Below are 27,650 nucleotides of genomic sequence, written 5' to 3' on the forward strand. Positions count from 1 at the left end.
TGGGTGGGGGGTGCTCCCAGCTGGCTGCCTCCCCTGGGGCTCCCCAGGCTCCCAGTGAGAGGCTGAAGTGGGCAGCGGCTCCTGGTCCCCCTGCCAGCTGCCCCCACCGGGGGGTTGGGTGCAGGGGGTGTGGAGACTCTGTCACTGTTCACGCTTGTGTGTGAGCCTACAATTATCCTAAGATGAAAAGGGTTTTTTTTTCCCCTCAAACACTAAAAATAGATCTTCCGTATGATCTAGCTATGCTGCTCCCGCGTAACTAAAAAAGCTCAGTAACAAAAACACGAGATAATCCAATTAAAGATGTTTTTTCTTAAGTAAAAGGTCTGGTGGAGTGGGGGGCTCCTTTCTCCTTGCTGGGACCCCTGCAAAGGGGCCACGAGCCACCCCCAGGAAGGGAAGACCCCGAGGGCTGGCTGGGGGAGGGGGGGGCTCCTGGAGGCCAGGCTGCAGGTGGGGTTTCTGGTTCCCTCCTCTGCCCCGGAGAAGACAGGGACCGGACTGGGATGCCTGCCTCACATCCCTGCTGGCACTCAGAGCAGACATCACCAATCCATCACAGCACGCTCTGCTGCTGGCCCAGACACAGCCCTAGATCCCTTCTCCGCACGCAGCTCTCGGCAGCACTCCTGGTGTGTGAGACAGACGTGCTGGGGTGGCATCCAAGTGGGAGGACGGAGCTCCCAGGCCCGGGAGAACGGCCCGAGCGCAGCTCTGCTCCGGAGCCTGGAGTCTCCTGTGTGCTGGGGCGCAGGCCCTCGGTGGGAAAGGCGGAAGCTGCACACCGTGGCGTTTCCTGCGCTGCCCTTGGCCTGCTTTTCGCTCTCCTGCACTTCTTCTTGCTCACTGATTTTTTTCCGACGTGTGTCTGCGGGCCTGGCCCTGGCATTGCCAAGTTCACCGTCTCAGGCGTCTTTTTGGGGCAGGGCTGCTGTTACTACTCCTTACGCCGGGAGCCGGTCCCTCGCTTGCTTGCTGTCTGTGTGTGGTGCGCCGTCAGGATCGATGTTCACCGAGCAGCTTCCACGTCTCCAGGCACCGCGCTCTGGGCACTAACTGGTCTCGTGGACCTGGTGCTGTGGACCCTGGGCTGGGTCACTCTTTTCTCTGGGGGGCTTGTTTGCCCATTGCGTGACTCAGCCATGTCCCCTCTAACCACTGGATGCCAGCACCCCCCCCCAGCTGTTGCCAGGTGTCGGGTGCCAGGTGAAATCCCCCCAGTGAGAAGCAGCCGTAGCCGGGCCAGACTGGTTGACGCTCTTGCCTCCGTCTCTTCTGTCACACATGGGGTGTCGGGGAATCTGGGAGCCGTGAGTGATCTGGTGTGCTTCTTCCTCTCAGCACAGCCTGGCGGGGCTGTCGCAGCTGTAGCTGTCCCCACGGTGTGTCTGATGGGCCCCCAGCACAGCCTGGTGGGGCTGTCGCGTCTGTAGCTGTCCCCACGGTGTCTGATGGGCCCCCAGCACAGCCTGGCGGGGCTGTCCCAGCTGTAGCTGTCCCCACGGTGTCTGATGGGCCCCCAGCACAGCCTGGTGGGGCTGTCGCGTCTGTAGCTGTCCCCACGGTGTCTGATGGGCCCCCAGCACAGCCTGGAGGGGCCGTTGCGGCAGTAGCTGTCCCCACGGTGTCTGATGGGCCCCCAGCACAGCCTGGCGGGGCTGTCGCGTCTGTAGCTGTCCCCACGGTGTCTGATGGGCCCCCAGCACAGCCTGGTGGGGCTGTCGCGTTTGTAGCTGTCCCCACGGTGTCTAATGGGCCCCCAGCACAGCCTGGCGGGGCTGTCGCAGCTATAGCTGTCCCCATGGTGTCTGATGGGCCCCCAGCACAGTCTGGCAGGGCTGTCGCGGCTGTAGCTCCCCACGGTGTCTGATGGGCCCCAGCCGTAATTTCCATCCCGGTTCCCTGGGGCTTGCAGCGTGAGCCAGGCTCCTGCCTCCTGTTCACCGCACCTTGCAGATGAGCGAGCTCACGGCCATCACGGCCTGGCTCAGCCTGACCAGGGCTCCCTGTGCCCAGGAGACTGGAAGGCAGAGGCTCCCGCTCTCCCCAGCTTTGCTCTGTGACGTGGACTTCCTCCCCCTCTCCTGTCCGTCCCTTCTGCCCTAGACCCAGCCCCTGGTTCTTCCCAGGTCTGTCCTTGGGTCTTCCGCAGTCCCCGTGCCTCCGTGATCTGAGCCACTCAAGATGCCTGGGGGGCCGCCCCTTTCCACCGTAACCAGTTTCAAGATCAGGCTCCGGCACTTGCTTGCACAGCTGGGCTTCAACAAAGGGTTTATTTGGTGTTTGGATTAATGCCTCTGCCCCCCCCCCCCCCCCCGCCGCCCTTCTAAGGAGCGAAAGCCTGGGAGAGGCGCAGCCCACAGCAGTGCTGGTGTAAGGTGACACCTGGGGACTCGCCCTGTGTGTGATTTTATCTGAAAGACAGAGAGGCAGGAAAACAGACGGAGAGATCTATCCACTGGTTCACTCCCCAGATGTCTACAGGAGCCGGGGCTGGGGCAGGCTCTGCTGTGGGGGGCAGGGACTTGGGCCATCACCTGCCGCCTCCCAGGGTGCACATGAGGAGGAAGCGGGGTCAGAAGCAGAGGAGCCGGGACCCATGCCAGGCACCCGAGTGGTGGCTTCGCCCCACGCCCATCCTCCGGGAAGTCTCCGCAGCTTCTCCGGGCTCTGAGCCCAGGCCCCGGGTGTCTGCTTGTCCTGGAGTGGGACAGAGGCTCCCCGCTCAGGGTGCGTGCGTCTGCTGTTCACGCCCTCTGCCCAGCCTTCCTCTTCTTAGCCTAGCGCCACCTGCAGCGAGAGGTGGTCCCCGGCCACGCTGTCTGGGGCGGTCTCTCTCCCAGGGGCTCAGTGCACTGGACCCCTTCCAGCTGGGTCCAGGTGTCCTGAGGCGGCGGGGGACCCTGCGCCCCCAGCGCACTGCCTGGCTCGGAGCAGCCCGCACGTCCTGATGGCAGGCCGGAAGTGGCCGCTGGCAGAGGAGTTTGTAGTGGTGCTTGACCTTGGGAACCCCGAGCCTTCACCTGGGGGCTGTGGCCCTGGTTTGATGCGTTGTGTGGGGACCCCCCCCCCCTGCGTACAGTGCTACTTGACCTTGGCCACGCCTCTGCACTCGATGCTCTGGGCTGGGCTGCTTGCCAGTTGCTGGATACGGCAGGCTGTGCCTCCTGCCCTGGCTCATGTCTGCTGGCAGGAAGAGGTTGGTGGTTCTTTGCTCGGGCTGTGGGGACCACAGCAGGAGCCGAGTCTTCCACAGCCCGGAAAGGCTTCCGTCCCCGGTTCTCAGTGTTAAATACGTGTTAATAATGCGTGTCTTAGGGCTGGCGCTGTGGCCTAGTGGGTAAAGCCGCCGCCTGCAGTCCCCATCCCACATGGCCGCTAGCTGCTCAAGTGTCTGCTCCACTTCGATCCAGCTCTCTGCTGTGGCCTGGGAGAGCAGCAGAAGATGCCCAAGTCCCTGGGCCCTGCATCTGAGCGGGAGACCTGGAAGAAGCTCCTGGCTCCTGGCTTCCAGTCAGCCCAGTTCTGGCCGTTGTGGCCATCTGAGGAGTGAACCAGCGGATGGAAGACCTCTCTCTCTCTCTCGCTCGCTCTCTCTCTCTCTCTCTCCCTCTGCCCCTCTGTAACTCTGCCTTTAAGAAAGAGAAACAATATAAATGTTTAGAATTTCTTCTTTAAACCTGGGAGGCAGACCTGGAAGTTGAAGGGTGACAGCCATGAGATGGCTTCATGTGGTTGGCTGCGGCACCAGATGGCAGGTGCCATGAGCAGGAGCTGGGGGGGCCTGGAGATGGGAAGTGGCTTCTGGGTCGGCCCCTGCCCTCCCCAGGGCCAGGGGAGGTGCCCAGGCCCTGTCCCAAGGGTGGCTAAAGGCTGCTGGTGTGGGCTGATACTTTGTGGTCCAGGTGAGGCTGAGGGACCCGGCCTCCCAGGGTGTGCCAGACTCCCAGAGTGTGCCATTTCTTTCTTTTTTTTTTTTTAATTTTTTTTTTATTTATTTGACAGGTAGGGTTAGACAGTGAGATAGACAGAGAGACAGAGAGAAAGGTCTTCCTTCCGTTGGTTTACTCCCGAAATGGCCACCACGGCTGGCACGCTGCACCCATCTGAAGCCAGGAGCCAGGTGCTTCTCCTGGTCTCCCACGCAGGTACAGGGGCCAAGCACTTGGACCATCCTCCACTGCCCTCCCAGGCCACAGCAGAGAGCTGGACTGGAAGAGGAGCAACCAGGACTAGAACTGACACCCATATGGGATGCCGGCGCCGCAGGCAGAGGATTAACCAAGTGCGCCACGACGCCGGGCCCCCCGTTTCTTTCTAACAACTTTTCCTTTGAGGTAGTTGCCCTCAGTGTGCGCTTGTGAGAAATGACAGAGCGCGATCCGAACACCTGCTCCGGCTTCCCCTGAGGTGACGACGTCTTACGTGAGCCCAGTGCCACAGCCGGGTCCATCCCTGGGGCCCTGGGGCCCGTCCCCCAACCTGGCACCCTGTGGGTGTGTGCGGGGGTTAGCTCCGGGCCTGCGTGTGCTGGGGTTAGCTCAGGGCCCACCTGTGCAGGGGTTAGCTCAGGGCCCACGTGCGCGGGGGTTAGCTCAGGGCCCACGTGTGTGCAGGGGTTAGCTCAGGGCCCACGTGTGTGCAGGGGTTAGCTCAGGGCCCACGTGTACAGGGGTTAGCTCAGGGCCCACGTTTTGTCATTTCAGGAGTGACCCGTCAGTGGAGCCGCATTGTCTTTATTTGTTTTTTTAAGATGTATTTATTTGAAAGGCAGAGTTAGAGAGAAGAGAGAGAGAGAGCGAGCAGGCAAGTGACAGAGAGAGGTCTTCCATCCACTGGTTCACCCCCCAAATGCTGCAAGCAAGTGGAAGTCAGGAGCCAGGAGCTTCCCCCAGGTCTCTGACGTGGTGCAGGGCCCCAAGCACTTGGGCCATCTTCCCGTTTTCCCAGACACATTAGCAAAGACCTGGATAGGAAGTGGAGCAGCCGGGACTCGAACTGGCACCCATGTGGGATGCAGGTGGCGGCTTTACCTGCACCACAGCGCAGCCCTCTCGTGTTGATGGTGAAATGGGACCAACGGTAATCAGGCAAGCACGTGAATCCGGAAGTCTCTCCCAGGAGCTCACGTGACTTGGCTGGTCTTCTGCGGGTCCCCCAGTGGGGCAGGGCCTCACCCCCTCCACAGACAAGCAGGCAGAGGCACAGAGCTGATCCCACCGCCAAACTGTGACAGCTGGGACAGCCCGAGCCCCTGACCCTCTGCTGCTCGGTGTGTTCCTGTGGCCCTGACGGTTCACCGGCAGGTGTCAAAGGAGAATGCATTCGGGATGAGTGATCTAGGAGAAACCAAACTGCGTGTGCAAAGGCCCTGGGGTGGGAAGAGAGAAGCAGCATAGCTAAAGTGCAGTGAATAAGACAGGAGATGGGCGGTGGGACAGTGAGGTCAGCTGGGCCTCTTGCGGCTTTAATCTGAGCGTGACGAGGAGGCACTGATTCGATGGGTGAGGTTTTTTATCTGCTCTGCTGGGTGGGTGCAGAATACTGGGGCGGGGGGGCCTGCAGTGGCAGAGCAGGGAGGCTAGAGTGACACGCAGGACAGCTTGTTCTTTTTTTTTTAAAGATTTATTTATTTGAAAGTCAGAATTACACACACAGAGAGAGAGAGGAGAGGGAGAGAGAGAGAGTCAGTCTTCCATTCGATGGTTCACTCCCCAGTTGGCCGCAACAGCCGGAACTGCGCCGATCTGAAGCCAGGAGCCAGGAGCTTCTTCCGGGGCTCCCACGTGGGTGCAGGGGCCCAAGGACTTGGGCCGTCTTCTACTGCTTTCCCAGGTCACAGCAGAGAGCTGGATCGGAAGTGGAGCAGCCGGGACTTGAACCGGCGCCCATATGGGATGCCAGTGCTTCAGGCCAGGGCGTTAACCCGCTACGCCACAGCGCCGGCCCTGAGACCACTTGTTCTTGAGGGGTCTCTCCCGGGCTCCCCGAGTTTGGGCCGTGGCGCAGGGGGCAGCAGTAGAGGGTGCAGTCAGGCGGGTCCGCCTCTGAGCAGCTCACCCCTGGCTCTGCCTTCCAGGGCAGGAGAGGCGACGCCCCTGAGCTCCGTCCTGTGATGGATTTTTCTGCTTTCTCCATTTTTCTCGCATTTTCTCTTTCTGCCGATTCTCCCGTAAATTGAATTTACCTGCTTAGTATCCGTCACTCCAGATCATTAGCCAGTGTCCGGCTGATGTCCTTGTTACATCCATCAGGGCCACCTGCTGTGTGATCTAACGGTGGTCACCACTTAGGGTGCGCTTGCTGTATACCAGCTGCTGTTTGGGGAGTGGGACCTTCCTGCCTGCTCAGTCAGGCCTTCCGCAGCCCCACGGGGGTCAAACCGAGGCAGACCTGTGCCACACAGTGAGGACTCCAAGGCAGAATTCGAATCCAGAGCCGGACCCGCGTCCCACACTCTGCTCTGTCCCCGTCGCTGTCCTTGGGGGCAGGTGACACCCAGGCCTAGGGCAGCTTCACCCTTGGAGTGCAGGCAGAGAGAGGCCGCGGTGCCTGCGTCTGGAGCGTCTCTCTGGGATCTGCGTTCCTTGTTGCCTGAAAGAGGAAATGGAGGAGGCCATACGGACAGAGCTGCCGCCATGGGCTCAGCAGGTGCACACCCGGGACAGGCCCCTGTGCAAGACGGGCACCCCGCCTCCCCGTGAAGGAGGACACTCACAGAGGATGCAGAGTGGGCAGGTGGTCCTCCCCCGCTTCCCCTACCCCTCGGTGCCAGGTCGCCCTCCCTGCCAGACTCCTCCCGGGCCCAGCCGTCCATCAGTGGCCTCGTCGGTGGGACCAGCCTGTGCGCTGGAACCTTCCTCCAGAACGCGGTCAGATAAACGTGCAGCAAGGAGGCTGTGTGGCCTGGGGTCCCCTCGGCACTCAAGTCCCGCAGAGCTGGGTGAGCCCGGCTGCAGGTGGCGCGGGGGAGGGGCCCCGTGGTGACAGAAGTAACTTCTACTTTGTGAAGCTGGGAGGTGCACGGCCTCGGGGGTTGCTGCTGGCTGGGGGTCCGGGCTGTGCTTGCGGGGGCTTTGTGTGACGAGGGGGAGCCGTGGTGGTGACAGCAGCTCCCGCGTCCCTGGTCAGGAGAGCCTGGCCCTGCCCTCTCGGGCGTATCTTTGTGCCTCTCTGCGTGTCCGATTCCCTGCCCCTAACACAGGGCGATCAGCAGGCCGGGACTGTTCCTGGGCGCTGCTGGCAAAGTTACATGAGACGCCAGAAACCCCCTCGGACGGGCGCAGGACGCGCGAGAGCCCCTGCACCTGTCACACGTGTCCTGTTGGAGACAGCTGTGGGAGAGGCCAGGTGATTGATCAGATGTCCACACTGGTCTCCAGAAATAAGTCCAGGTTGCTGGGGGCTCAGGTTCGAATCCCTCTGCTCCCCAGGAGACAGCGCACAGTCCCAACAGGAAGGGCCGTGGCCGCTCCGGGAATCCCAGCTCCCGGGGCCTGGCCTTGGCCGCCCGACACCTCCAGCAGGTGCAGGGCCTGGCGTGAAGCAGGTGCCCGCTGAACAGGTGTTGCTCAGACAGGTGCATCGGACTGCAGAGTCCCTCGCGACAGATTCAGCCGTGGAAAATAAACTTAGACTCCCTGCCGCCCACCCGGGCATCCACGCGTGGAGCTGGAAGGCACCTGGGCTGCTGTGGGTCCATCTCCCAGTGCAGGGCTCCTGCATCCACTGCCCACAGCCAGGTCTCCCCCCACCCCCGTCAGCCCCGTCCTTCTGCACGAGGATGTGTTGTTCGCTTGCACTGCTGTAATGAAAGGCACGGACTCCACGGCCCCAAGAATGAACACTTGGGCGTTTGAGGTCAAGTTTGAGATCAAGATGCCTGCGGTTGTGTGCTCTGGTGAGGGTTTGCCTGGGTGACCGCCTCCGGGTGACCGCCTCCGGGCTGCACCCTCCCGGGGTCTCTCCTCGGAGCACATGTGTGCGTCGCTTCTGTGAAGGACACGAATGGTCTTGGATTAAATACACAAACAATAGACAGACACCCAGAAAGTCTTAAAGGAGCCCCCCCCCTTCCGAGGTGGCCGTCCAGGGCAGTGTGGTGCAGGTTCCCGGTCGGGTTGGCTGTGAGATTGGGCCCACGGTCCACACCGCCCAGTTCACTCTCTGCCCAGCCGTGATTGCCAGCACCTGTGCCCCATCAGCGTGGTGGCCCGGGGCTTCTCAGCCAGGGGACACTGGGCAGTGGCGGGGGCCTTAGTGGCTGTCACAGTGGAGAGGACGTGGAGCTCCTAGCGTCTGGTGGGAGGAGCCCGAGGACGTCGCTGCGCGTCCTGCTCTGCCCAGGGCAGCCCCCGACACACGCTCCGAGCGCCCTCCGTGCTGAGACTGGCCGGGCCCGCCACGGTCGGAGGTACTTGTGTCCCACGCTGTGCTGGGCCAGCGTTCGCTGGGTGGCAGGAGATGCCCTCTGAGAAGGCGGTGGCACCTTCATCGCAGACAGACGCATTCCCGCTGTGTCCCCACCCTCAGTCCACAAGACGTGGCCCTCAGCGGGGGCAGCCCTCTCCCCACCCTCAGTCCACAAGACGTGGCCCTCCGACGTGGCCCTCGGCGGGGCCAGCCCCCCGCCGTGAGTTCCCTCCATTTGCCAATACCTCTGGAGCGGTGATTGATACTTTGCTGACAGCGGGTGTTTAAAGATGTTCAATGTTGGTGATAATAGGGGAAAAAATCTCATTAGTCTTTTCCATTTGGATAATAGCTAGGAAGATAAAAGGCGCGGCTTTGTCTTTTCTTGTAGAAGGAACGTTTAAGCATGAGGTTCCAGAATGATCGCAGGGCCCTGGGCTCTCACTCCACCTCCTGTCCCCCACAAGCAGGGTCCGGCTCGGGGCTGCAGGTGCAGCTTCCGCCCCGGCTGCCTCCTGCAACACGACCTCTGAGCGCCCGACGCGGCGCCCCAGCAGTGCAGGCTCCCGAGCTGCTGCCACCAGGGTATCGGAAGTCAGCTCACCCCCAGCCCTTTGCCAACCAACACAGGCACAGTTAAAGGGGATGCTCACACAAGCTGTGGGGCTAAGTTGTCTTTGGAATCCTTTGAAGCCAGACCTGTATTTATTGCCTAATTGACGCGCCTTGGCTGTGTGTGTGTGTGTGTGTGTGTGCGCGCGCGCATGTGTGGTCCCTCGGGGTTTCCCGCTGGGACACTCTCATGTGGAGCCTTCTCTGTTAAGCCCCACGCTAGGCCCAGTCTGGGCTGGAAGGATCTGCAGCACTGAGCAGGACCCCCACTCTGCAGCACTCACACCCCAGGGTGGGGGGCCGAATGCTAGTTATTGTGGGAGCCTGGACAGGGAGGGCCAGGCAGCACCGAGATGTGGGTGTGCGTGCGCCTGAGACCCGAGGGTGGAGGTTTGGGTCAGGAGGTGTGTGTCTCAGGTCCAGTGCCTGGTAGGGAGGGAGGATGGATGGGTGGATGATGGGAAGATGGGTGGATACGTCGGTAGGAGAGTGGGTGGATGGGTGGATGGAGGAGAGAGGTGGATGGATAGGTGAGTGGGTGGATGATGGGTAGATGGATGGATGGGTGAATGATGGGTGGTAGGTGAGTGGGTGGATAGGAGAGTGGGTGGATGGATGGATGATGGGTAGATGGGTGGTAGGTGAGGGGGTGGATGGGTGGATGGTGGATGGAGGGGTATAGATGGATAGATGGGTGGATGGGTAGGTGAGTGGGTGGATAGGAGAGTGGGTGGATGGGTGAGTGGGTAGATGGGTGAGTGGGTAGATGGGTGGATGGTGGATGGATGGATGGGTGGGTAGGTGAGTGGGTGATTGGAGGGGGTAGATGGATAGATGGGTGAATGGGTAGGTGAGTGGGTGGGTAGGTGAGTGGGTGGATGGTGGATGGATGATGGGTATAGATGGGTGGATGGTGGATAGATGATGGGTAGATGGGTGGATAGGAGAGTGGGTGGATGGATGGATGATGGTGGATGGGTGGTAGGTGAGGGGGTAGATGGATAGATGGGTGGGTGGGTGGATGGATGGTGGCTGGAGGGGTAGATGGATAGATGGGTGGGTGGGTAGGTGATGGGTGGGTAGGTGAGGGGGTGGATGGTGGATGGTGAATGGTGGATGGAGGGGTGGGATGCCTGTTGAGAGCCAGCCAGGTAAGGAGCGACGGGGAGTGGTGCAGGCAGAGGCGTGCGTGTGGTTCCTGGGGCACGAAGCAGGAGATGAGACAGTGTCCTCGGAACCTGCTGTCATCCCCTGTGCCGTGCAGCCGCGTCAGGGTCCAGACAGGACACCACTTCCCAGGAGTGGCCTGGTGCCTGGGACAGGCAGCCAGCCCCTGCGTCACAGGGCAGCTTCCATGGGTGGCCACGGCCCGGGGAAGGAGACAGGACTGTTGGGTGCCTGGACGCCACCCTGGGTTCCGGGTCAGGGGAGCCTGCAGGAGTGGACAGGTGCCCTGCTGCCCAGTGGGCACACTCCCTGCTGCACCTGCTGCTCCCGGGCAGTTGGAAGCCTCTGCGCGTGCCTCCCGCCAACCCCAGGCCCCTCCAGCCTCCTCGTCACAGCAGGGTGACAGCGCCTCTGCGGGGACCACGCGGGAGGCTTCATCACGGGGAGCACGGAGCTCGGGTCCCCGGTTCCACCATAAATGCACCTGCGTGTGCCTGGAGGTGCTGCAATGCAGACGTGTGTCACACGGAAGGGACCGCTCCTCCTCCCCCTCCCCCATACCCACGACCGGCGGGTCCCTGTGCCCCCTGCTGGCCCCTGGTCTGGCGGGCACAGAGTTACCCACCACACAGGTGTGTATCGGCAGATCCCGCCTTTCCTTTTAAGAGAAATGTACGCTTGTTCTTCTTAAACCCCAGACGAGTCCGTCCTACCTGGCGGCTTCCTGTCAGGACACACAGGTGGCCTGATGTCCCGCCCCTCTGTGTTGCCAGCCCCTGGGGGGACACTGAGGTGGATCCTGGTTGGCTTGGGTCTGTTGTCAGCTTGCAGGGGCTTCGGCACCTGCACATAACGAAGGACACGCTCGTTTGTTAGGGAATGAGTTTGTGCCTGCCCTGGAGGCTAAGCTGCGTCCACTCCGGGGGGAGAGGCGGGAACTCCTTGATGGACAGGGAATGGGGCCTGGGGCTTGGGAGCAGAGGGCCGTTTCAGACGGGGTGCCCCGGGGACGTCCCAGTGACGCTGGAGGGAGCCATGTGGACACGTGCAGAGGTCCTCGGGGCTGGTGGGGCGGCGGCTGGTGCTTTGAGAGACCAGAAAGCAGGGGGTGGTTAGCGTGAGCACAGGCAGAGGCCCAGGGAAGAGGCTGGGGAGGGCAGCCCCCGGAGGTGGTCAGCATGTGCTGGGGCCCAGCTGACCGTGTCGGGAAGGGGTGGGGGGCCTCCGAGTGGAGCTGTCCGTGGCCTGCTTGGGTGGCCAGACGTCCCCTCCTGGAAGGCTTCTTGTTTCATAGTTTAGATTTTTTTTTCACTTATTCATTTGAAAGGCAGAGAGAGAGAGAGAGAGAGTGCTTCCATCCACTGGCTCACTCCCTAAATGCCTGTAACAACCAGAACTGGGCCAGTCCAAAACCAAGGGCCAGGAGCCCCACCCCGTCTCCCACTTGGGTGGGAGGGACCCAGGTACTTGGGCCATCACCTGCTGCCTCCCGGGTGCTGGCCAGCAAGCTGGGACCCAGCGCTCTGATCCCAAGCGCAGGCTTCGCCCGCCAGGCAGCCTCCTGGCGTTCCCTGGCCTGTTCCTGCCGCAGCCCGGGCGGTGGGGGGCAGGTCCGCTCCCCTGTTTCCCAGAGGAGGAGGCCGCTGTGCGGTTTGCCCCAGGCCCCAGCGAGCAGCTGAGCCTGCACGGGAGTCCTGGACCCCAAGGCCTCGCTTCCACTTCCCACCTGTGCCCCAGGTTCTGCATGAGCACAGGGCAGGGAGCGGCGCGTGGGGCCCCTAACCTGAGTCCCTCTGCCCTCCCAGCACCCAGCCGCCTCTCAGGGTTCCCCTGGCCCGAAGCCAGGCCCCCACTCTCAAAGCAGCTTCGGCTGTTCCTCAGAGCGAGAACGCTGGCCTAGATTGGCAGGTCGCCCCCAAACCTCAAGAGAAAGGGAGCGGGATTTTTGTGTTTTAATCCACGCAAGGTCTGACTCTAAGAAGGAAACCGGCTGTCGGGGGCGGAGGGAGGGAGAGGGTTGAAATGGCACCAAGAACAATCAGCAAGATATCCCTTTGACTTGAAACTCAGGGTGAGTGGGGGCTGGGCTCTTCGCCTGTCGCCGAGGGGGTGGGGGGCACAGCACAGGAAGTGGCTGGAGCCCAGGCCGGCTGGGGCTGTGCCGACTAACAATGAGGCGCTCCTGGCAGGTCTCATGCAGGCAGGCCTAACAAGATTAGATTTTCATAAATTTCAGACAGTGCCAATTCCTAATTCCTCGGTGTGCGGCCAGGAGGCCAGACAGGGCCGCGTGCGCCGGCCGGCAGCCAGGAGGCAGGGGGGCGGCGGCGGCGGTCATTTGTCTGGAGACCTCCCTCGCGCTGGCAGGAGCCAGGTGGACTCTGCCCAGCTCTCCAGCCCAGCACCGCTGCCGTTCCGGTTATTAGTGGCAGACCGGGGCTGGGCAGGGGCGTCACCCGTTAACCGGTTCTACGCTGTCTCTCTCTCGTGCGCCCTGGGGGGACTCTGGCTGGGCTTGAGGGCGGCTCCAGCTCCGTCGCCAAGAACAGGGACTGAACCTGAACTGGTGGAAACCACGGGCCCCGACCCCTGTAAAACTCAGGGCCAGGTCGTCTTTCATGTGGCCGTCGTCCGGTAGCACACGTGCGGCTGTGCGTGCTGCTTCTGGGTCACGGGTCTGGGGGGAGGTGGGTCGCTGGCTCGCAGCGCGATCAGCTTCCTTTTTAGCCAGCTGTGTTCTCCCTGGCTGCCCGGCCACAAGCAGGCACGGAGCTCAGCCTGGAAGTTTGGCTGTGATCCAGGGCTGTGAGAGTGAGGAGGAAGAAGTTCTCGCGGGGTGTCCCGCACACGGGAGGTGGCGGGAAGCTGTCGTGCCACGGCCGGTGCCCGGAACTCCGCCTGACCCCTCCAGGAATGTGTGCCGTGGTCCCGCCAGCCACCAACACCGGCTCTGTGGACCCCGCGGAGGGCGTTGCTCTGGGCCTTGGTTTCCTTATTTAAAGATTTATTTATTTGAAAGAACGACAGAGAGAGGTGGAGCTGATTCACTCCCCAAGTGGGTGTGACAGCCAGGGCTGGGCCAGGCCAAATCAGGAGCCAGGAGCCTCGCCCAGGTCTCCCATGAGGGTGCACAGGCCCAAGCACTGGGGCCATCTTCCGCTGCTTTTCCCAGGCCATTAGCAGGGAGCTGGCTCAGAAGTGGAGCAGCCGGGACTTGAACCGGTTTCCACGTGGGGTGTCTGTTGCAGGCAGCGGCTTTACCCGCTGCGCCACAGCGCTGGCCCCGCTCTGGGCATTTCTGTGCAGTCCTTCCCTGGAAGCTATGCTATTTATGGTACTGCAGACCCTCGTCCCTGGGCCCACCCGGTCATTCTAACCCTGCCGCGAAGATGGAGTCTTTGGGGTCAGAGAAACGGGGCTCTGGGCCCTTGGACTGTGGGGTCATTGGCCGATCACCTCGCCTCTCTCAGTCTGATTATTTTCCTGTATAATATGGGGGGGGGGGCACACTCTCAAGAATGACTGGACTCGGTGAGCCGATGGGTGGAAGGGCCGGGTGGTCAGGGGCCCTTGCACGCAGCCATTTGTCCTGGTGTGAGATGGCCGAGGGAGGAGTAGGGGTGAGTACGCACCCCCAGCGAGGCAGGGGGAGAGACCTAAGTGAAATTACAGTGTGGGGGGGGGATGGGTGTGGTCTCCAGAGCCCGCCGCCTCCACCACTCACCCCTAGGGGGAGATGACAAGGAAAGCGGACAGACGCTACGCCCGGGCCCTGCCCGGAGCAGAGTGGGGGAACAGGGTGGGACGTTTGCCTCCCAGAGGTTCCCGTTCCCAGGCTGGGTGCTGGACAGGGCCTGGTGTTGGGCTGACCTCAGCTCGGACCCTGGCCCTGGGGACAGAGGTCAGGCAGGGAACCCTGGGCCTCCCTGCCTGCCTCGCTGGCGAGCACAGGTGGAGACGCGGGGTCCGTGGTGGCGGCGGGGAGGGGGGACCCAGCCCTGTTCTTCCTAGTTGCAGGATTGGGGGCAGCTTCTCCCCAAGCCTTCGTTTGCTCATCTGCAAAAGGGGCGTGGTGATGGGCCCTGCAGGGGGAGGCTCAGAGCCCCGGGTGGCTCACAGCCAGTGCGCACAGCGAGCTGGGGCCGAGGGGGAGGCTCAGAGCCCCGCGTGGCTCACAGCCAGTGCGCACAGCGAGCTGGAGCCGAGGACGAGACCGTGTCTGTGGCCAGTGGCTGCGTCCTGTGTCCCCAGGAAAGTTGAGAGCCTGGGACAGGGCAGTGGGAGGACCCCGGCAGCATGTCATCCTGAGCACTTTAGGGAAACTGAGGCAGGGTCGTGTGCCCTGGGTGCAGCCTGCTGGGTGCTGTCGGAGCTTGTGGATGAGCTGCCTGAGGCTCACAGATGCCCGGAGAGACGGGGAGGGGGCTGCGCTTGCACGCGTGCCCTGTGTGCTGTCCTGGGGCAGGGCGCTGAGCCATGCGAGCGCGGCCGTGTGCAGCACAGGGCCTGCCAGCCACCCTGCATTCTCAGGGACAAACGAGGGGCGCGGGAGGTGTCGGGGGCGGAGATGAGGGCACGGGAGGGTTGGGGGCTGTCGGGGGCTGCAGATGAGGGGCGCGGGAGGTGTTGGGGGCTGTCGGGGGCTGAGATGGGGGCGCGGGAGGGTTGGGAGGTGTAGGGGGCTGAGATGGGGGCGCCGGAGGGTTGGGAGCTGTCGGGGGCTGAGATGAGGGCGTGGGAGGGTTGGGGGCTGTCGGGGGCTGAGATGGGGGCGCGGGAGGGTTGGGGGCTGTCGGGGGCTGAGATGGGGGCGCGGGAGGGTTGGGGGCTGTCGGGGGCTGAGATGGGGGCGCGGGAGGGTTGGGGGCTGTCGGGGGCTGAGATGGGGGCGCGGGAGGGTTGGGGGCTGTCGGGGGCTGAGATGGGGGCGCGGGAGGGTTGGGGGCTGTCGGGGGCTGAGATGGGGGCGCGGGAGGTGTTGGGGGCTGAGATGGGGGCGCAGGAGGGTTGGGAGCTGTCGGGGGCTGCAGATGAGGGGGCGCGGAAGGGTTGGGAGCTGTCGGGGGCTGCAGATGTGTCCACGTTGGTGCTGCTGCGTGCACCTGTCATGCTTTGAACTTTTTTTGTTTTTTAAGATATTTATTTACTTGAAAGTTACAGAGAGGCAGAGGCAGAGAGAGAGGGGTCTTCCATCCTCTGATTCACTCCCCAGATGGCCACAACAGCTGGAGCTGCACCGATCTGAGGCCAGGAGCCAGGAGCTTATTCCGGGTCTCCCACGCAGGTGCAGGGTCCCAAGGATTTGAGCCGTCTTCTGCTGCTTTCCTAGGCCATGGCAGAGAGCTGGATCGGAAGTGGAGCAGCTGGGACTCCAACCAGCACCTATATGGGATGCTGGCACTGCAGGCACTGGCTTTACCCTCTACGCCATTGCACTGGCCCTGAAGTATACTTTTTTTTTGTTAAGATTTATTTATTTGAAAGGCAGTGAGAGAGAGAGAGAGAGAGAGCGAGCGAGCTTCCATCTGCTGGTTCACTCCCCAGATGGCTGCAACAGCCGGAGCTGCGCCAATCTGAAGCCAGGAGCCAGGAGCTTCTTCCGGGTCTCCTACGTGGGTGCAGAGGCCTGAGCACTTGGGCCATCTTCCACTGCTTTCTCAGGCCACAGCAGAGAGCTGGATCGGAAGAGGAGCAGCCAGGACTCGAACTGGCGCCGGCTTCACCCGCTACTCCACAGCACCAGCCCCCATGCTTTGAAGTTGACTCTGAGGCCCTGGGGTGAGGTGAGGCACCTCCTGGTTCCTGGTGCCTCATAGAGGGGTTTGTGCACTCGGCAGGGCAGGGAGCTCATGCTTGATTAGCTCTGTCTGCCGTGGGCACAGGGCTTGATTAGCTCTGTCTGCCGTGGGCACAGGAGGAGGTGGTAGAGGCGTGGGTGCCGGCAGGGGCCAGGCAGGCAGCATCCAGGTGTGCCATGCGTGGCTGCCGGCACAGCCCGTGCCGGGCGTGGCTGCCTGGGCTCCGTTCCCGTGATGCCGAGCGTGAGCACTGCTGGGGCCAGGGATGGGGACTCAGGTCCGCGGGCCTCCAGTTTGTGATCTCCACCAGCAGGTGCATGTGTGCTGTGTTTCCAGGCAGCCCCCTGGGTGTGGGCGTGCGTGGCGGTGGGTGTGTTGTCGGCAGGACCGGAGTCGCTCGTCCCTCACCCTCAGCCACGGCAGTCCTTGCCGGGCCCCTCGGGAGGTCCCCGTGATGCTCCAGGGTCCTGCGTGCTTCTCCTTCCTTCCTCGCAGCAGGGAGGGTGGAGTGGGTGGGTGGGCTTGGACTTGGGTGGAGGTCCTGGGGCCAGCGGGAGAGCCTGTCCTGCCCCCGTTGACGCTTCCATGCCTGGCTGTAGCCGCTAGGGTCCGGCTTCCCTGTCTTGCTCTGCCGGAACCCTGACCTTGGCCCTGACCTTGGCCCTGACCTTGGCCCTCCTCAGCTCTCTGAGCTCCTGGGGCCGCTGCAGCTGGGGTCCCCGTTCATCGTGCTCAGCTTTAGGAAGCACTGTGGGCCGAGCACGTGGCAAGAGCCACCCAGAGCCAGCCCAGGACCTCGGTCATGTGACTTAGGTCCCCGCCCCCATGCAGAGAATCCTTGTGACTCTCAGACCCTCTGAGTGGCCTCCAGGCTGTAGGGTCACCAGGGGTCACCAAGCCTGGCCAGGCAGTGACTGGGTTGTCTCCCTTCCCCTGCCTCGGGTGTCCCATTCGAGTTCCCTGAGGTCTTGTCCATGGCTGGAGCCGCTCCCGATGGCCACTGACCGTGGCAGGTCAGGAAGGCCGCCGGGACTTGTCCACACCCTGCTGGCCCCGCTGGCCCTGCTTCCTCAGCCTCGTCCCCACCACTGTGGCTGGCTTGGGTCCCACAGGCGCCAGGACCTGGGTCAAGGGACAAAGGCAGCCACCGCCCGCTCCCTCAGGGCCCCTGGAGACAACCCGTGGGAGGGGGCTCCGCCAGCCGGGGTGAATCGTGCACGGGGCTGGGGGCCGGGCCTCGCAGGCCACTCTGGGGAGCAGGCGTGGGCGTTGCACAAAGCAGGCCCTGTGTGTCCCCTGAATGCGCGGCTTTATCCCGGCCCCGACGGGCAGACCGGGGCCATGTGGAGTCAGGCCTGGCTGCCAGGCTCCAGACGGCCCTCGCCCGGGGAGCAGGCGGTGTGGCCACCGCGACCCGGGCTGAGGTCCTCCCGGTGGGAGCCTCAGGCTGTCAGAGCTTCTCCTGCCTCTCCCCCGGCCCCTCCAGGGCGAGGTGGGGCTGTGTCCTGCCCGGGTGCCTCCTCAGCCCATCCAGCTCAGATGGGATTCCCGGGGCTGAGCTGGTTGGAGCCACCAGCTCTGGGCTCCTGCACCAACTGTGTGATCAGGGCACCTGAACGCAGGTGCTCAGCCCTGTGCAGGGCCCGCTGCCGTCTAGGAAGGACCCGGTCGCTCTGTGTATGTGTGGGTCCCAGGGACAGGCCAGGTGGTGTGGCACAGGCCTGTGGTCCCAGGGACAGGCCTGGTGGCATGGCACGGAGCTATGGGTCCCAGGGACAGGCTGGGTGGCGTGGCGCGGGGCTGTGGTCCCAGGGACAGGCTGGGTGGCGTGGCGCGGGGCTGTGGTCCCAGGGACAGGCCTGGTGGCGTGGCGCGGGGCTGTGGTCTCAGGGACAGGCCGGGTGGCGTGGCGCAGGGCTGTGGTCCCAGGGACAGGCGTGTGTGCATCAGGAAGCATTCTTGACCTCACCTCTCCCCCGAGGACAAGCTGGCCTGGTTTGGGCCCAAGTATGACTTTGGGTCCCCTCTTGGTGGCCCAAGCATGGACACACGGGCACCCCCGTGCCTGTCCTCTGTAGTTCCCAGCCGAGACCTGCCTGGCCGCTCCCAGCTTCCTCCCCCACCCCGCTGTTCTGTCTGGGGAGGAGGAGTCCAGTCTGCTGGGCATGACCCTGTGGCTGGGTGCAGCACTGGGGAGTCCCCTGTGCTCCAGGGCTGGGCGCTGTCCCCTGGGACCCAGGACGCACTGTCCTGTGTGCCTGGGCTGCGTGCTGCCCCCTGGGACCCGGGATGCACCATCCTGTGTGCCCGGGGCTGCGCGCTGTCCTCTGGGACCCGGGACACACCGTCCTGTGTGCCCGGGGCTGGGCGCTGTCCCCTGGGACCCGGGACGCACCGTCCTGTGTGCCCGGGGCTGCGCGCTGTCCCCTGGGACCCGGGACGCACCGTCCTGTGTGCCCGGGGCTGGGCGCGCTGTCCCCTGGGACCCGGGACGCACCGTCCTGTGCGCCTGGGCTGGGCGCGCTGAGCGGGGCCAGGCTGCTGGACTCAGCCCCCGGTGCTGCCTCCCAGTGGCTGGGGGCTCTGCTGGCACAGCCGCAGCCAGCTGCCGAGGCACAGGCCCGCTGGGTCAGCACAATCCGCCCGGCTCAGGCGGGATCAAAATAACTGTCTTCCTTTTCCAGCACTTGAGGGTTTTTCTGCCTTCGAGGAGAAAAACAAGCCGAGCCCAGGCCACGAGAGGGGCAGTGTCTGCAGCCATCTGCACGGTCTCGTTCCCGAATCGGCGAGGGCAGTGCGGCCCTCCCCACCCCGCGTCCTTGGGGGTGGAGCTGTGTGTGTGTGTGTGTGGCATGCGGGGTGTGCCGTGTGCGTGCTGCGGCTTTAGCTCGCGTGTGTGTGTTGGTTTGTGTCCGTGCATCCACATGTATGTGCCAGGCTCCAGCGTTGCCTGTCCACACGGGCAGGGGAGAAGCCCAGCAGCCCATCATTGCGCCCCGCATCTCACACGCCCCTCTGCGATCCCCTGGGGTGGGGCGAGGGGAAGCCCAGTGTTGCGCCCCTCTGTGACCCCCTGGGGTGGGGCAGAGGGGAAGCCCTGCATTGCACACCTCTGCGACCCCCTGGGGTGGGGCAGGGGTGAAGCCCAGCGTTGCGCCCCTCTGTGACCCCTGGGGCAGGGGTGAAGCCCAGCGTTGCATCCACGTCTCACGCGCCCCTCTGTGACCCCTGGGGTGGGGCAGGGGTGAAGCCCAGCGTTGCGCCCGTGTCTCACGCGCCTCTCTCCCCACAGCGGAGCTGGAGTTCGTGCAGATCCTCATCATCGTGGTGGTGATGATGGTGGTGGTGGTGGTGATCACGTGCCTGCTGAACCACTACCGGCTGTCACCGCACTCGCTCATCAGCCGGCACAGCCAGGCCCGCCGGAGGGGCGACACCCTCGCCTCGGTAAGGCCTGGAACTGGAGAGGGGCGGGGGGAGAGGGTCCACACACTCACAGTGTGCTGTGTGTGTACTGTGTGTGTGCTCTGTGCTGTGTGTGCTGTGTGTGCCTTGTGTGTGCCCTGTGTGCTGTGTGTGCTCTGTTTGTGCTGTGTGTATGTCCTGTGTGTGTTCTGTGTGTGTGTGCTGTGTGTGTGTCCTGTGCTGTGTCCTGTCTGTGTGTGTGCTCTGTGTGTGCTGCGTGTTGTGTCCTGTGTGTGCCCTATGCTGTGTGCTGTGTGTGTGCTCTGTGTGTCTTGTGTGTGCTCTGTGTGTGTGTGCTCTGTTTGTGCTGTGTGTATGTCCTGTGTGTGTGCCCTGTGCTGCGTCCTGTGTGTGTGCTCTGTGTTGTGCTCTGTGTGTGTGTGTGCTCTGTGCTGTGTGTATGTCCTGTGTGTGTCCTATGCTGTGTCCTGTGTGTGTGCTCTGTGTGCTGTGTCTTGTGCGTGTGCTGTGTGTCTTATGTGTGCTCTGTGTGTGCCCTGTGCTGTGTCCTGTGTGTGTGTCCTGTGTGTGCCCTGTGCTATGTGTGTTCTGTGTGTGTCGTTTGCTGTATGCTGCGTCCTGTGTCCTGTGTGTGTGCCCGGCACTGCCTTGCACCCTGGGCCCGTGACGGCACAGACAGGCGCTTGCTGCCGTGGGGCTGGAGAAGGGGACTTAGGGATGACAGTGCTGGGGGGCGGGCACGCGGTCACCGCAGTTCCTTCGCCGGGTGCAGGGAGGGTGGTGACCGAGCGGCCGGTGCCTGGTGGGCGCCCGGCTCTGGGGGATGCCTGGGGGTGGCAGTGGCACCCGAGCCCCTGGACAGAGGCGAGTCAGGCTCAGAGTGTCGGCCCCAGCCTGCGCCAGGGGGCCTGCGCCCAGCAGGGTGGGGGCATCTCTGCTCGCGTCAGGCCTGGGTTGCTGGGCCGAGGGCGTCCGCTGTGGTGCCTACGGCAGGAGCCTGGGCAGCCAAGGCCAGGCCTGTTTGGAGACCCCTGAAACTCTGCTGCTGCTCCAGCCCGGGGCTCGTCCGGGGCTTGCTTGCTGGTGCTGTCGCCGGTCGGGCTGCACTCGGGCGCTCCCCACGTTTCGGAGCAGAGGCTGGGACGGGCACCTGCCCGAGGCCCCGGCACCGTCACAGCCCGTCCTGTGCTACAGAGGAGGAAGGCGTGTGGCGCATGGGAGAAGTTGGCAGCCCAGGAGCGCGCGCTCCGCTGTCCGTCTGGCCCCTGTGCGCCTCGGCGTGGGGCTCTGCACAAGGAGGAGGGGCAGTCAGGCTGTGAGGGGGACAGTGGGGACAGTGCCCACGCAGTCGAGGAGGGGGAAGCTGCCCCTGTGGGTGGCACCTGCAGGATTCCCGCTGGGGCTGCCTGGTGACCTGGGGCCGCGAGAGCCCTTCCCTGGGATGCCGGCTGCTAAGCGGGAGCCTTGTTAGTCTCTCGTGCAGGTGGAGGTCCCTCCTGGGTTAGGGTGGCAGTGTGGCCAGCCCCGTCCAGCCCTCCTGGGACAGAGTCTGCAGCCCACGGTCTGGGCGGCTCTGGCCGAGATGCAGGGGGAGCTGTGTGCACTTGAGCTGCGCACTGGAGGGAGAATCTAGAGGGGAGGGGGCTGTCAGGAGTGACCCCGGGGTCTGACGTTTGCAGCTTAAACGATGTCAAGGCTGTTCCCTAGATTAGACTCCCCCCTGACCTCAACCTGGCAAACGCATGGGGCATGGAACAGTTCTGGGAGCTGCAGAGCCCCCTAGTGGCCCTAAGGGAAATTGCCGCCCTCTGGCAGTTCGGCCCGGGCTGCGGGTGAGATGTGCTCTGGGGCCGAGAGATACGTTCATTATGTTGGTGGTGATGACAGTTATTTTTTTAAAAAAATAGATGTATTTTAAAGAATTAGAGAGAGAGATTTCCATCTGCTGATTCACTCCCCGGACGGCTGCAGCAGCTAGGGCTGGGCCAAGCTGAAGCCAGGAGCTTCTTCCGGGGTCCCACGTGGGTGCAGGGGCCCAGGCACTTGGGCCGTCCTCCGCTGCTTTCCCAGGCCGTTAGCAGGGAGCTGGACTGGAAGTGGAGCAGCCGGGACTTGAACCAGCGTCCTCATGGGATGCAGGTGTTGCAGACGGTGGCTTAACCTGCTGCACCACAGCGCCAGCCCCAGTGACGGGTTCTTAATATAGGCATTTGCCCAAACGTAATCAGGCTGTGTACTTGGAAGGTGTGAGTTTATATCCCAGTGAAGCCGTAAAACTCAATGACATCCCTTGTCCTAGGCCCAGGGCTGTTCCCAGAAACACCTGGGGCGACTTAGCAGCCGGTGCTAGCGTGGGGATGCGGCTTTCCTGGAGGGAGCCGCAGGGCCCTGCGGAGTCTCAGGGCAGAGGACCTGAGCCTCGTGAGGTGGCGACTCTGGCCCTGTGCCCGCCCCAGAGCTTGCGACAGAAGTGGTACCGAGTGCCTCGCTGGCTGGGAGCGAGACGTTGCTTGGTCATAAACTGGGACGTGAGTAATCGCTGGCTCATACCGCACAGGCACATAAATAAGGACAGGATGATCGCAGGTGAAACGTGGCCGCTGTCTGGTGGCAGCAGGCCCTGGGGGGTGCGGTCAGGCGGAGGGAGGCCTGCAGTGGAGTGGAGCGGCCGGGCAGCCTTAGCCAAAGCTCGCACGCACGTCGAGGGCCTCAGAGCCCAGTGGCTGGCCCCAGGCCACACGGCAGGCAGGTGGCCGAGGCCAGGAGGCCGATGGGCGCTGGTGGAGGGTTTGTTCCAAGGTGCCGAGCGTCCGGGGGGACCCACGCGTCGCGTGCATGTTTCGGCAAGGGCAAGTGCAAGGAGGCGGTCGCAGCCCTCGAGAAACTGACCAGGCCAGGGCGGGCCCGAGAGCCGACTCCTGGGCGAAACCCCGCAGCTCTGGCCCTCTGCGCATGGCACTGACCTGCCTGTCCCTGTTCCCTCCCACACAGGAAGGCTGCCTCTGGCCCTCGGAGAGCACCGTGTCAGGAGGCGGAATCCCGGAGGTGAGAGCCAGCGCCTGCCCGGCCCCCTTCCCTTGTCGGAGTTGTGGCTGCTGCGAGCTCGGGCCTGGCTGCCCTGGACGGGTGGGAGCGGGCTGGCAGCGGGGCCACGTCCCTGCCCCTCTTCCACACGCCACCCACCCTGCTGCCCTCTCTCCCAGAGCAGGGTCTCAGCCTCTGCCCTGCCCCGCCCCCAGCCGCAGGTCTACGCCCCGGCCCGGCCCGCTGACCGCCTGGCCGTGCCGCCCTTCGAGCAGCGGGGCCGCTTCCACCGCTTCCAGCCCACCTACCCGTACCTGCAGCACGACATCGACCTGCCGCCCACCATCTCCCTGTCGGACGGCGAGGAGCCCCCGCCCTACCAGGGCCCCTGCACCCTCCAGCTGCGGGACCCCGAGCAGCAGCTGGAGCTGAACCGGGAGTCGGTGCGTGCGCCCCCCAACAGAACCGTCTTCGACAGCGACCTGATGGACAGCGCCCTGCTGGGCGGCCCCTGCCCCCCCAGCAGTAACTCGGGCATCAGCGCCACGTGCTACGGCAGCGGCGGGCGCATGGAGGGGCCGCCGCCCACCTACAGCGAGGTCATCGGCCACTACCCCGGCTCCTTCCAGCACCAGCAGAGCAGTGGGCCGCCCCCCTTGCTGGAGGGGACCCGGCTGCAGCACACGCACCTCGCCCCCCTGCAGAGCGCGGCTGTCTGGAGCAAGGAGAAGGATAAACAGAAGGGGCACCCCCTCTAGCAGCCCCGGAGCTGGGGGCGGGCCTAGGGGGGCAGCGAGGGGCGGGGACCGCAGCCTGCGCCCCCTCCCGCCTCCCGCTGTATAAATACTCCGTGTTCTGTCTGGTCTGAATGCACAAGCTGAGAAAGCTTGCAAAAAACAAAAACAACAAAAAACCCCCACGTTCCTTTGTCGAGCTGTGTCTTGAAGGCAAAAGAGAAAACCTGCAGTAGAACTTTGTGTTTCTAGCCACGCTGCGTGCGCGAATGCTTGTTTCCTTTTGTTTATTTCACTTAACTTTGAAGATGTATTTGCACAAAACCTTTAAAAATCTGCAATATTATATATAAATATATATAAAATAAGAGGAGCTGTACGTGCGAGGGCAGGAGTATTTTTGTATTAGAAGAGTCCTATTAAAGTTGTTTTCTGAACTAGAAGAGGGGAAAAAAAGGCAATTTTGAGTGCCAACTCGGGAAGCGTGTATTACCGTGTTAAGCAGTTACAAAGCAGGGGTCTAGAGTTATTTATATAAATGTTGAGATTTTGCACTATTTTTTAATATAAATGTGTCAGTGCTTTTTGGATGACAACTTCTACTGTGTCTGTTGAGACTTTAAGGGAGAGATGTTGGAGTTTCAGAGGCCAGGCAGAGGGCGAGCTGGCCCCCGGGGTGCGGAGCGGGCAGGATCCCGAGGGCCGCCGGGCCGCCCGACCGATGCCCTGTCCGGGGGTCCCCACGCCACACATTCCCTCCCGAAGGGATACGTTTCCCCGCTCTGGGCCTTGGAGGAAAGTTGTGGGGTGCCCGGTTCCAGGGGGTGCTTCTGCGTGTCTCCAGATGAAATAAACAGTTGTTGAAGGCGTCCTAGTTACTTTCCTGCTCTTTTTTTAACCATGAGGGTCCACGCAGGGCAGGGGCAGGGGCGCACCAGAGGGCAGCGGCTGAGGCTTGGCAACGCTCCGGTGGCTGTCCAGCCCGCCGGGGTCGGTGCCATGCGCTGGCGAGGTGGCGAGGTTTAACCTCGTCCCTGTCTGTCCCCTTACGTATCTGTCCTCACGCGAGAAGCCGGCACGCCGAGGACCCAAAGGAAAGGCGCTCCTGCCTTGTGCAGCTCCGTGGAGACGGCCATCCCGGAGGCGTTGGTGGCTTCGTGTTTCCCTGGCGTTTTGTTCCTGAGGACCTGCGGGGTTGGCAGGAGCCCCGGCTGGTGGCCGGCAGGTGGGAACGCAGGAGTCAGGACAGGAGGAGAGTGCGCGCGAGGGCACTTGGGCTCTGCCAGGGACCAGGACCCGGGCCTGGGGTCTCTGCTGCCCACTGCAGACTCGCTGACACCCCCGCCGTGCCCTGGAGGGGTCTCCCCACGTGGGGCCGAACGCTGACGTGGGCTAACACGGGAGAGATGAGGCAGGAGGTGCACCTGTTGTCGCAAAGCAGCTTTTTTATTACTTGAAACCCAGTGTTGGAGTTCTGACCCTTTGAGCTCTATCCACAGACGTCCCCAGGTGTTGAAGGTGGCAGTCGGCGGCGCGTGGGTCGCGGGTGCCCCTGCGCTCCCCGGCAGAGGCCTCGTGCCTGCACAGCGGCTGCCTCTCCCTGCGCTCGGCAGCCTGGGCGTGCTTCTCCTCTCAGGAGCGGTGCGCAGAAGCCCATTGGGTTTGTCGGGAGAGGTGTGGGGCAGCGCTCGGCGAGGTGTGCACCGTCTTTCCTTCCTGGCCAGCGTCTCCGTGCCTTACTGAGGCGGCCCTGGCCCCTTGTCTCGGGCAGGGACTTCTGGCCGGTGCCCTGCTCGTCCGCACTGGCATCCCTTCCCGTGGTCAGCAGGGACGCCCGCTGTTCCCTGTCGCCCTGTGTCCCTCCCATCCCAGCAGTGGATTGTGCCCAGCTTGGCGAGAGGCCCCCTCCTGGCCCTTTTTGTCAGGGACCCTGGATCACTCTCACTTGGGCCGGAAGCCCACAAGTGAGGCTCCTTTGCATGAGTGGCACCCTTGAGCTGGATTGGGGGGGGTGGTCTCGGCGGGTGGCCGTCTTGGCTTGCTTTGCTCTGAGTGGAGAGGGGGAGGCGGAAAGGGGGCTGGCCTCAGCTGGCTTGAGGGCACAGCCGCCCCTGTGACGGGCAGGGCTGTGGTCTGGTGCCCCTGAGACCCCTGCCCACTGCGTGACAGGTGCAGAAGCGTAGGAGGGGAGCGGCGCTCGTCAAAGACTGGGCCGATTCCCCCAGATCAGAGTGGGGGGCCGCTGCCAGAGCCAAGCTCCTGGCTGCCCTGTGGGACCCAGAGCCCTGGGGTCTCTGCCGCCCGGTTCCTTGATGTCGTTGTCCTGTCTGTGTCTTTGCAGTGCCTCTTGGGAGGCCCCACCTTGCACTCAGTTCAGTGGGGTCCTTGGAAGTGGCTGGTTTGAGGGGGACCAGACTGGTTTGGGGGGACGCTGCTCACCCAGGCTCCAGAGCTTTCTCTCCCCTCCCCCGTTTGTCAGTCTCTCCCGCATGTCAGTCACCACGTTTCTTCCTTTCCCCTTCAAAGCCTGGATCTGAGCCCGCAGACTTAGCCGATCGCTCTAGCACCGCCCAGGTTCCCCAAAGCCCAGGGTTTTTGCAAAATCCACAGCGGCCTCTCCCCAGCAGGGCGGGGTGAGGACCAGCTCCGCTCCCTGTCCTTGCAGCTCGTTCCGCAGGGAGGGGCACGCGGAACACGAATTGCACCTTTTCAGAGAAATGTTTTCCTTGTGTTCGACGCCGAGCTAACAGAACCGCCGAGCACCCGCCGATAAGGAAAGAAGTCGCGTTGTGCTGTGTGTTTCAGGGAACCTCGCCGAGGTGGCGCCCGGCGCCCAGGCTGCGTCCGGCCCTGGGGCCACGCTTCCCCGCCCTGTCTCCCGCCCTGGGGCCACGCTTCCCCGCCCGTCTCCCGCGCTGTGTTCACCTTAACCGTGTGCGGCTGGCCCAGACGCTGTACGTGGAGGCCCGCCTCCAGGCCTGAAGGAATTGCTTGTTGTATCAGTAATCGTTAGTGGCAATGATGACTTCTGAAAAGCTGCAATACTTACCCAATAAATTTTACAATTCTTTGGAACCAGGCGTCTTCCTTGGCTGTGTTGCCCCTCCCCTCTGCTCGGCCTCAACCCCAGGATGCATTTCCTGAGCGGCTGTGCAGCCCTGAGGAGTCCCGTGGGCCTCTCTGTTTCAGTGCCTCCCGCACTGGGGGCCCAGCAGGTGGCTGCGGGATCAGCAGGGTTTGCAAACATCTCCTCCCTTTCCTGCTTGGGACCACATTGTTCACCTTGGCTCCTCCTCCCTTCTCAGGGGTTCCCCCAGAAGTGAACCTGAAACCAGGCTTGTGTTGGGGGATGGGGGGCTCCGGGGGTGGCTGAGGGAGTCCGGGCGGGGGGCAAAGCAGGGGTCGAAGCTGACCAGGGGGGCGGCTCCAGGTAAATTCCCAGCCACACCGGATCCCAGGGCGGGGGGCTCTGTACCTTGCACCTGTGAGAGGGGCCCCCGCATTCCCCCGGCTCTTGCTGCTTAGGAGTGGAGCCGTGAGCGGTCCAGGAATCAGGAAGCCCCCGCGTGGACCCCCAGATGCCAGACCCTCAGCAGCAGCGGCCGTGGGAGCTGCAGGAGGGGATCCGAAGGGGCTTGGGGCTGGGGTCCCCCAGCACCCACTACAGGGAATCATCGCTGGTTTCTGGTCCATTCTGCTTAAGCGAGCCACCGCGAAAGCCGCCCCCAGGAACAGTGGCCATTTGGCCTCGACCCCGGGGTCTCCCAGGCTCCGAGTCGTGGAGCCCTGGAAACGGCTCAGGCTCCACAGTGGCCCCCTGGGGGGGGGCAGAGCTTGGCACCCATCTGCCTTCCCTCCCCCTCCGTGGTGGTGAGGATCCTGGGTGACACGGGGCCGGGAGAGCCATCCCCTCGCTGGTGGGAGCAGGGGCCCCAGCTGTGTGCCCGTGCCCCGGAGCCCGCCTCTCCCTGGGTCACAGCGCTGGCAGAGCCTCAGCCGCCTGCCTGGAGTGGGGTCCGCAGGGGTGCTCCTGGTGTCTCCTGAGATAACGCAGGGGCCCTGCAGGGTGTCCTGACCGTAACCAAGCGCCCCCTTGCAGCCCTGGGCTGGACCCAGAGACAGGCCCACCTACCCCCGGTGGTCAGGGCAGAGCAGAGCCGTTCCCAGCAGAAGGGAGCCCCCTGCACCAGGATGGCTCCAGCAGGCACAGCGTCAGCCGGGGAGGACAGCGAGCACCCACTGCACCAAGTGAGGCGCTACGTCCCGCCCGAAGCCGGCAGCTCCTCATGCGGGGCGGCCCCCGCCTTCTCTGCTCTCATCCTTGTGAGCATGCGGGGTGCTGGGAGACCCCAGGCCTCGGGCCCAGGCCTCGGTGCTCCCGCAGTCCCGGGCGGCCCCCAGCAGTGTGCGGGGGCTTTGCACAGGGCTGGATCTTGAGTCCCGAGATGCAGATAGCCTCTGCCAGCAGAGAACACAC

The 27,650-nt window shown here is 63.5% G+C and overlaps 1 protein-coding gene across 13 annotated transcripts in view; it reads left to right on the plus strand.

Moving 5' to 3' along the window:
- The window catches only part of PMEPA1 (prostate transmembrane protein, androgen induced 1), a 47,816-nt gene extending 21,568 nt beyond the window's left edge, over nucleotides 1-26,248 (plus strand). For 8 of the 13 annotated variants that reach the window (XM_070051383.1, XM_070051380.1, XM_070051389.1 and 5 more), the window contains 3 exons: nucleotides 19,282-19,436; nucleotides 22,407-22,460; nucleotides 22,619-26,248. In XM_070051383.1, coding sequence (XP_069907484.1) covers nucleotides 19,323-19,436; nucleotides 22,407-22,460; nucleotides 22,619-23,197 — 747 coding nt within the window. In that variant the 5' untranslated portion in view covers nucleotides 19,282-19,322 and the 3' untranslated portion in view covers nucleotides 23,198-26,248. Of the gene's footprint in view, nucleotides 1-15,534; nucleotides 15,975-19,281; nucleotides 19,437-22,406; nucleotides 22,461-22,618 lie in introns of those variants that run through there. The other 5 variants (XM_070051381.1, XM_070051390.1, XM_070051386.1 and 2 more) reach the window with 2 other exon arrangements.
- Nucleotides 26,249-27,650: the final 1,402 nt, after the last annotated feature.

Source organism: Oryctolagus cuniculus, chromosome 11, assembly GCF_964237555.1.
Source record: "Oryctolagus cuniculus chromosome 11, mOryCun1.1, whole genome shotgun sequence".
Lineage (NCBI taxonomy): Eukaryota > Metazoa > Chordata > Mammalia > Lagomorpha > Leporidae > Oryctolagus > Oryctolagus cuniculus.